The sequence below is a fragment of the Alligator sinensis genome, unplaced genomic scaffold (assembly GCF_000455745.1).
Source record: "Alligator sinensis unplaced genomic scaffold, ASM45574v1 scaffold1035_1, whole genome shotgun sequence".
Lineage (NCBI taxonomy): Eukaryota > Metazoa > Chordata > Crocodylia > Alligatoridae > Alligator > Alligator sinensis.
In genome coordinates, this window is record NW_005842555.1 from 107,509 (window position 1) to 116,488 (window position 8,980).

General features: G+C 47.9%; 1 protein-coding gene across 2 annotated transcripts; it reads left to right on the top strand.

Moving 5' to 3' along the window:
* Window positions 1-188: 188 nt before the first annotated feature.
* On the top strand, window positions 189-5,134 carry THG1L (tRNA-histidine guanylyltransferase 1 like). Of its 2 annotated transcripts, XM_006032193.3 has the most exons (6): window positions 189-408; window positions 2,024-2,200; window positions 2,696-2,865; window positions 3,026-3,114; window positions 3,619-3,726; window positions 4,392-5,134. In XM_006032193.3, exons 1-6 carry the CDS (start codon window positions 245-247, stop codon window positions 4,551-4,553), a joined length of 870 nt encoding a protein of 289 aa, XP_006032255.2. In that variant the 5' UTR covers window positions 189-244; the 3' UTR covers window positions 4,554-5,134. The 2 variants fall into 2 exon arrangements, with proteins under 2 accessions (XP_006032255.2, XP_025069656.1); XM_025213871.1 differs by lacking the exon at window positions 189-408 and having other exon boundaries at window positions 2,073-2,200; window positions 2,700-2,865.
* The last annotated feature ends 3,846 nt before the right edge of the window (window positions 5,135-8,980 follow it).

An 8,980-nucleotide genomic window follows, 5' to 3' on the forward strand; every position in this document is an offset into this window, starting at 1 on the left:
ACAATGGGGTCGCCATGGAGACGGGCACGTGGCAGGAGGGAGGCGGGAGGACAGACCGGCGAGTCGGAAGGCAGAAGGGCCGGAACTTTCTTTCTCCCAGGGAGAAAGACGGGCCGGAACTTCCGGGAGCTGGGCTGAGGGATCATGGACAGGGGACGGTACTTCCGGGAGCGGGGCTGAGAGACCAACCAATGGGGAGGCAGGAAGGCCGCCGCTTCCGGTGGGAGCGCTTCCGGGTGAGGGCATGCGACTGTGGGCGCTGGCGAGCGGCGGGCGGGCGAGGCTGAGCAGCAGCGTGGCCGCCATGGCCAAGAGCAAGTTCGAGTACGTACGGGCCTTCGAGGCGGACGACGCCTGCCTGCCCAACACCTGGGCCGTGGTGCGCCTGGACGGCCGCAACTTCCACCGGTGAGCTCCGCGCACTTCCGGGAGGCTCGCGGGCCCAGCCAATGGCAGTCGCTTCTAAGCGGGGAGGTTGCCGGGGCGACGCCTCGGCCAATAGGAGCGCGAGAAAATGGGCAGGGCCGAAGGGGCTTTGCGTTGCCGTGGCGGCCCTGGGGATGGGGGCGGGTTTGTTGCCGAGGGGATTTGGGCGCTCTTGCTCTGGGTCTGGTTTCCCAGCAGCCCCTTCCTGGTTTCCGTGGAGACCCCAGGAGCCATGACAGGAAGGGGCAGGGTTTCCATGGAGGCGGCCCCAGCCGCCCTGGCCAGGACCAGGCTCTTGTGGCCATGACTATGGTCCAGGGCCATGCTGCTACCGCCACAGGATCCTGCCAGCGCTCCTAGGGTCGGTCTCCATGGAAACCCTGGTCCCGCTCCTGGGGTCTCTGTGGAAACTGGCCGCAGCGATGCAGGCGGAGGCTGCCGGGAAGTGGAGTCTGAACGAGGGGAGGGAGCCTGTGACCCCGACCGGCGAGACTGCCCGGAGATGTGAGCACGGGAGGGGCAGGAAGACGCTCGTCCTCCCAGCCAGAGCCTCCTTCGTGGTCTCGTAGATGAAGCCAGGAGGAGATTGACCGGGAGGTTGCTCCCGGATGCACCGTTCAGCCGATGACTCGCGAGCGCTGTTGCTTCATAGGGATTCGTAGGGATTCAATACAGCAGGGGTCTCAAAATACCGTGGGCCACATCCGGCCCGTGGAGCCCTGTGATCTGGCCCGTGGGTCTCGGGCTCGCCCGGTGCGGAGCCGGTTCGGCACCTGGGCTGGACTCGCGGGCACTGCATGCAGCGCAGGGGGTCGGTCCGGGGCTTCCTCCGCACGCGGCGCGTGGTGCTGGCACAGGGGCCTGCTGTATGCGGCGCCTCGCTGAACCGGCCCTGTGCGCTGGCTCCGGTGCATATGGATGGCTTGGGGTTCAATTCAGACCGGGCCCAGAGCCAGCGCGCAGGGCTGGGCCGGCACGGCACTACATGCAGCCCGTACCCTGGACCAACCTGCTGTAACGCCTGCAGTGTTGGGTTCAGCTGCACGTGGCGCAGGGGTCTAGCACAGGGCATGTGCTGCACGTGTTGCCACGCCGTACCAGCCCTGCGCGCTGGTCCCAGCACGAACTGATCCAGCTTGCAGGGGCCAGATGAGTCCGACGCCCCTGCGGGAAAGCACGCGGGCTCTGACAATGTGCCGATGTGAGCCTTTGTACAGCTAAAGTCTGAAAGCCCTTCAGCATTTTAGCTAAAGGCTGAAAGCGTAGGAAAAATGGCCTTCCCTGAGTAGTCAAGAAATTTAGTCTGAAAGCATAATGAGGCTGCAAAGTGCCTGTGTACGTCCCCCTGTCTGCACCTGGTTGATTTGGGTTGAGGGTTAAATAGTTACTATAAATATTGATGGAGAAAAGAACAGGTTTCCAGGTGCTAGAAATGGAGAGATTTCCCCTCTATACCTGGAGAGAATTCTTTTTCGACGTGGGTGGGATTTTTAAACATCAGTGTCTGTAGGAAGTACGTGTGATGAACACATGCCTGTATGCCTTGCTTGTGTCGATTTCACAAAGTTATGTTTCTGACTGCGTGCTCTCCGGGAAGGTTTTCTGAGCAGCATGGCTTCACGAAGCCCAACGATGACCGTGCCCTGCATTTGATGACCAAGTGTGCCCAGACGGTGATGGAAGAGCTGGAGGATATCACCATTGCGTACGGACAGAGTGATGAATACAGCTTTGTTTTCAAGAAGAAAAGTAACTGGTTTAAAAGAAGAGCAAGGTAACTTCCTCTCTGGAATTTAGCAATTCCCCCCAGACTTAATATCTCGTGGGGAAAAGTTATATTTGTCCCCTCTTTTTTATCTTTGCCCCTGCCTGTCTGCATATGCTGTCTGTATGGTATAGGTAAAACTGATGTGTTACACTTATATGTACAGTATATGTAATTAGCTGTGAAGTTTTGATATTATCTTTGTGTATGCCACTTTTGAAAGATAAATGTAATAACATGGGGTTAAAAAAACATTCTATCAAAAATAGAGGTTTTTGGTAGCCTACTTCCATTTCTATCCTCGGTGCTTAGCATTTTTCATTGCTCAGCAAGAACCCGTGCATCATTGGTGGTCCATAAAATCATAAGACACTTAAGCAGCACAGCTCTCCACCAGCCATTACCCCTGTTACCCCAATTGCTTACAGATAGAAAGGTATGAGTGTTTTAATTAACAGCTAACATCTGTTCTCTCTCTCTCTCTCTCTTTTCTGTTTTTGCAAGTAAGTTCATGACCCACGTAGTTTCCCAGTTTTCCTCCAGCTATGTCTTCTACTGGAAGGATTATTTTAAGGACCAGCCACTTCTGTATCCGCCAGGATTTGATGGAAGAGTTGTGCTGTACCCCAGCAACCAGAATTTAAAGGACTACCTCAGCTGGAGACAAGCTGATTGTAAGCATCTTTAGAAAAGAAGGGAAACCCATAGAGTGGGGCACTGATGATTGATGGGCATGTTTTCTCTCTTGGGGATGAAGAAAAGGGCTTCCCTGAATAGTCCAGTAGATTTGCAGATAGTCTGTCTCTCCTTTGACACGATCTCCTATTTTGACAGGCCACATTAATAACCTCTACAATACAGTATTTTGGATGCTTGTGCAACGAAGTGGCTTGACTCCAGTACAAGCACAAAATAGATTACAGGTGAGAGTCTCTTCCAAGATCACTTTCTTTTTCAGATGATCAGCTGCAAAGAATATTTTTGTTCTTACTAGACAGACAACATGTGCAAAATCTAGTTCCCCAATGGTTTTAAGCACATGCAGTCATGTCTTGTCCATTCAGCAAGGTCAGCTGGCTTGCGTATACATGGTGTTTGTCTGGAGGTGAGATGAGTTCTGTCTTTCTGTCTTGTTCTTGCAATGCAGAGGGGCATAACTGAGAGAGAGATTGAGAGAGAGATTTTATTTAAACTTTGTATAGCATTTTAACTTCATAACTACTGATTCTGAGTCCCTAATAACTTTGGGTATTGCAAAGTTTGATTAATGTTTAGCAAAGTCATTTGATGATGAAAAAACTATTAAATGCTATTGCTAGTTAATTATATTTAACAATTAGTCTGTCTTTCCATGCTGTTAGAAAGTTATAAACAAATTGAGGCTATAAGGTGTGTGTGTGTGTGTGGTTTCTTTTTCTCAATCTCAGGGAACTTTGGCTGGAGATAAGAATGAAATTTTGTTTTCCGAATTCAACATTAACTACAACAATGAGCCCTTGCTGTATAGAAAAGGAACTGTACTAATATGGCAAAAGGTAAAAGCATTTTAACAGCTTGTCCACCCTCACATTTAAAAAAAAAAAAAAGCACTGAGTAATTTACAAACTACAACGAAGCCACTAAATGATTCTGGTGTTAAATTGTCAGCTTCTGTGGCTGTCCATAAAAGGACACGTTCCAGATGCTGAAAAACGGATATAGATATAGATCCAAACAGTTATGGTTGGAGGGGAGTCATTTTTTTGAGGTGGTACAGAAATATCTGGCCATGTAAATAAAAGGAAAGTCTTAATGCCCGAAATGGGAATCATTTGGCTATTTCTGCATAGCCTGATTATAGTCTTGTGCATGTCGTGTTGACCATGCATGCCATCTTGAAAAGTTCTGCTTGCCTAGGGCTTCATCTTTATTTGCTTTTTTTTTAAAAATGACTATGAATCATGACAAAACTTGAACAAGCAAGTTCTGCGTCCACAGTGATTATTTGTAATGACAGGTTTTCCAAGTCTGATGTGATATCATCCAAAGTGAATATTTGGGCCTGTGCCAGCCTCACTGTAGGATGGGAACGTTAGCGTTAGTACAATGAAGGAACTGGGAGCGTTCATTCAATCAGACTCTGTCTTCCAGGAACTGAACAATCCTATCTTGTTACTTAAATAAAGCAGACAGAGGATCAAATCTGTGTCTTTATTTGCAGGTTAATGAGGTCACTACAAAAAGAATCCAATTTCCAAAGGAAACTGAAGAGAAGGAAGTTGAAGTGACGCGGACCAGGAATAAAGTTGTCCCTCTGCACTGTGACATTATTGGGGACCAGTTCTGGGAAGAGTATCCTGAAATCCTGGCTGATGACAGCTGATATTTCCAGTTTGAATTTAGGTGTAAAGGACAGTTTACAGTTTAGTCTATGGGGGCCTTTGTGAACTGAAGAGCATGGCAGGTTGGCTGGAATAATTTCACTTTGTAACCTTTATTGTGAAAGGTATTGAAATCTTAAAAAACACTGTATCCTTGTCTGTAGTGCAAATAGATCCTCCAGCAAAAGCTAGAATCAGGTCCCTTTCAAAACAGCAAGAACCCTTTGTGAATGACCAAATTGACCCTTGTAAGGCTGCATTTGCCTCAAGACTGATTACAGTATTATAATGTATTTATGTAGCATCCTGGACATCAAAGTCCCAGGCTGCTTTATACAGTTGGTTAAAGTAAAATTATTTACTTTTTAGAACAGTGTAAAACAACAGGAAAACTGTTTCTTTAGATTTGCTTATAACCATGAAGCAGATTGGAGTATGTAGGGTAGTGCTTTTAAATTAAACGCCAAGACTGTGGAGCTTAGTAACAAAATATTGAAGAACTGTACATCTCAGGCTTATATCAATATATGACATGGAACACCAATTTATGAGGGCAACTTTTAATGTACTTCTCAAATGTAAATTACTCTTGTAATTTTTTTAAACATAGACATGTAATTCCCCCCCCCGTTACCCCTCAGTGTGTTTATTGCTCAGACTTCAGCATCACTGTGACTTTTATTAGCAATTAGGAGAGGTCTGAAATGGCCAAACTGGAATAACATTCTTATATAGGCTTGCATACTAGCAGGAGGTGTGTATGGGTCACGCGCTCATTTTCTGCTGCCTGGGAAACCACCCGACTCTTGCTGTTCAGGATAGTGAAAGCTAGTGGTGCTAGGAGAGAAGCTGGTTACCTGTGGTGAGGAAGTTTGAAAGAGGGCTTGTATTGTTCTGCATCTCCTCCTTGTAGTTGACTCTTCCAGCCAGTTAGAGGAAGAGGGGGAAGAGACCAGGACTGATTGTAGCAGTAGGGAGAGATTGCTGTGGTGTGTGTGTCTGAAGGGGTTGGTTGCTGTGCCGATTTAACTACCAGCCGCAGGCAGGCTGTTTACCAAAAGATTTGAATCAGTACAGTCCTTGATCGGGACAAAAGTATATCAATTATGCCCATGTTCTCGGAAAGTTAGGGAAATCATCTATATTGGCTTAGGTACCTTTTTATATCAGTATAAATGCATTCACACCAAGGCATTGCAGTGTTTTAACTATATCACCTTAAAAAAACAACAGTTAAAGCATCACAAAACTGACTTGGAAAAGGAGAATTCAGCTTGTGCTCTGGGGCTGGGCCTAGAGACTGGAAGCATGGAGCGAACGTGACTCGGTTGATCAGCATTCCAGCCATTTCTTTCCACTGGAGAGTCTCTGATTTACAGCAATACACTTTTCTTGGGTGTGTCTACATGCATGCTTTAATGTGCATTAGCTTATTTTAATGTGCATTAAAGCATCACAAAAAACGGTGTGCTTCTGCTAATGTGCATTAAAATAGGCTGATGTGCCTTGCTGTAGTACTTCACAGTGGAGGTACTAAATTTAATGTGTGTTAACAAACATGCATTAATGCATGTGTAGATGCGCCGGCTACTGTTACTTATTCACAGACTGTTTGGAAAGGCTCTTAACAAATACTTACTGATCCATGGTATCTTATTACTATAGACATCCCCTATCTTCTACTTTTCCTACTACAGCAGTGGGGTTAGGCCTGAAGAAAAAGCCCCTTTTAAGTCATTTGGATCATAAACAGTTTAAATATACATAATAAGGTAGTAAATACTCTTTTTTAATTCACTGTATGCAATCCTGAAGAAACAAATAGAAGAATACAGACTTGAGTGATGAGGGCAGCACTTATTCTCCATTCTGAATTGATCACTGGACTGCAATTAATTAGTCCCACTACTATCATTAAACGTCCATATCTCTTCTTCCCTTCCTCGCTATATGAACTCTACCAGATTGGCAAACATCCAGAAATCAGTCATGGGATATCAAGGAGACGTTTCTCATCAGATTATGATCAAACCAAAGAAAGTGAAATTTGGGCTTTTCACTGTATTCTGTAGGGGTTTTATATCTTCCTAGCTCTTCACATACATTACCTAATCCTCACTATAGCATATATGAGCAGTGAATATGCCCATTTGACAAAGGGCTGGAAAATGTAGGACCTACTTTTGAAAGTGGCCTTTTAATGTCTGTTAAATGTGTTGTGAAACTTTGAACAAACTGACATGGAGGGAGCAAAAAGGGGTGGGAAAGTGCCCAGCATCTTCAAAAATCAGGCCCCAAATAAAGGAAATTGTCCAGAATTAGAAGGCACATTTGAAAGATGAAGGGGATCGAAGGCTGTGCGTTCCTGTGTCCTTGCGTTGCGTTCAGACTGTCGTGAGAGCTCTGAGGTTTCACTTGGTGCCCTGCTTAAGGATTTGGAGAGGAAACGTGTGAGGCTTCTCAGTCGTGCGCCACCCATAAAATATTTGACCTGTAGGAAATGACATGTCCTCTAAGGCGAGGTGGTGCAATGTATTCATGCAGAGAAAACGAGAAGGCAGAGCAAAGATGCACGTTGTAGACCAGTGAGTCTCAATCCCAGGTACTGTGGTACCTGCGGTGCCTTGAGGTCCTTTCAAGGGTGCCATGTTAGCACTTAGCCAAGGCAATTCACATGTTAAGCCCAGAGATTGCGAACAGGAATAAGGTGTTGAAAACACCCTGCTCTGCTGTGGGCTTGCTGAATTTGCAATAGAGCAACAGCTCTATTATTTGTCATCAAAAAAACAAGTGAAACCTGAGAAGCAGCATTTTCTGAGGGGGGCCTTGGGTCTAAAAAACTTGGGAACCACTCTTGTAGACTGACTTCATGAGGAAAAGTAAACAGGCATGTACTAGTTACTATCAGAATATAAGAATAACATAAAATAAGGTCATTAAAAGGTGGCACTCATTGCCCCCAAATGTGGTGGAAAATGACAAGTTTAGTTTCACCAAAGTCACAAAGGGATTGGACCCATTTTTGGAGGAAAAGGGGCATTACTTACTATCGAATGTGGCCTGGGGGGGATCAGAACTTCCTAGAGCTGGGGCTGCAAGTGGGAGAGGAACCGTGGAACTAGTGAAACGCTGCCCAGAGATGTGCGGAGGAGAGGAAGACACAGGTGGTGGCGATGGCTTCCTGGTCTGGCAGGTGGGTGGCTTGGCCAGAGCCAGGAAGCGGAGCAGGAGGTCCCAGAGCTCCTGGGCACGGCGGAGCTGCAGTGAGACCCAGTCCATGGCAATCCTTATGACTCCATCAGAGGCACCAGCTTTGGGGCCTGCAACAAAGACCTCAGCCTCCCGACCCAGCAGGTTGCAGGGAGGGGACTGGGGTGTTGGCTGTAGCCGTGTTGGTCTAATAACACAGGCAGACAAGGTTTTTGGGGTAAATCTGATATCTTTTATCAGACCAACTCATATAGTTGGAAAAATTCTTTGCAAGCTTTCGGGTATAAATACCCTAGTTGAGGTTGGATATTAGGAAAAACTTTCTCCCTAGGAGGGTGGTGAAGCGCTGGAGCAGGTTACCCAGAGGTGGTGGACTCTCCATCCTGGGAGGTTTTGAAGACCTGCTAGACAAAGCCTTGGCTGGGAGGATGGGTGTGTGTTTGTGTGTTTGTAAGGAACATGTTGGATGTCCCAAGCCAAATCAATTCCAAATCCAACTGTAAGTGTCCCTACTACCGGCAAGCATCCTCCAGCCCCGCCTGGGGCTTCACGTTTCCAAATCCTTTGGTGGGTGTCCTACGTGCAGGCCCGTCTGTAAGCTTGGGGCTTGGACGTGGGTGACTGGTGCCTCTCGAGTCGGGGGGGCACCTGCCCCCCTGACACCAGTCAGCGATGGGAAGGGTCCCCAGGAGGCTGATCCCACTGACTGGAGAGGGGAATTCCCCTGTGGCTGATGGGTGGCCCTGCTCCCCGGCTAGTGCTCGCGGGCGGGGGGGCACCAACACTCCCGCCTAAACAAGGAGTGCGGCCTGACACGGGGCGCACCCCCCACGCATCACCACTGGGCTCCCACGCTGCCAAGCGTTGCTGGCCCTCCCTGAGCCAGCTGGGGAGGGGGCTGCCGTTTCCACAAAGTGGGCGTGGAGGGAAGACCTTCCTGGTGGAAAGAAGAGTGGGACGGTCACTACGCATACAATCACCCCCTCCCCTCCCCTCCCCTCCCCCCGTGGGTGCTACCCCATGCCACAAAGGTGGTCATCCCCTGCCTGCCCTGGGAACCCCCCCCCGGGGAAAACCACCTTATTTTTTTATTTTTGCAAAAATCTTTGTTTCTATACATATAAATACATACACATGTATGCATACGCGCACACATGTATTGACACACACAGGGGCTACAAGGGGGGGGCGGGGAGCTAGCTCCGCCCCGCCCCGCCCC

Bases quoted from the DNA above. Each gene is read 5' to 3' on its own strand.
- THG1L (XM_006032193.3), top strand. From the start codon at position 245: ATGCGACTGTGGGCGCTGGCGAGCGGCGGGCGGGCGAGGCTGAGCAGC. The intron at 2,201-2,695 runs GTAACTTCCTCT...TGTTTTTGCAAG, and splicing joins TGGTTTAAAAGAAGAGCAAG to TAAGTTCATGACCCACGTAG. The intron at 2,866-3,025 runs GTAAGCATCTTT...CTATTTTGACAG, and splicing joins CAGCTGGAGACAAGCTGATT to GCCACATTAATAACCTCTAC.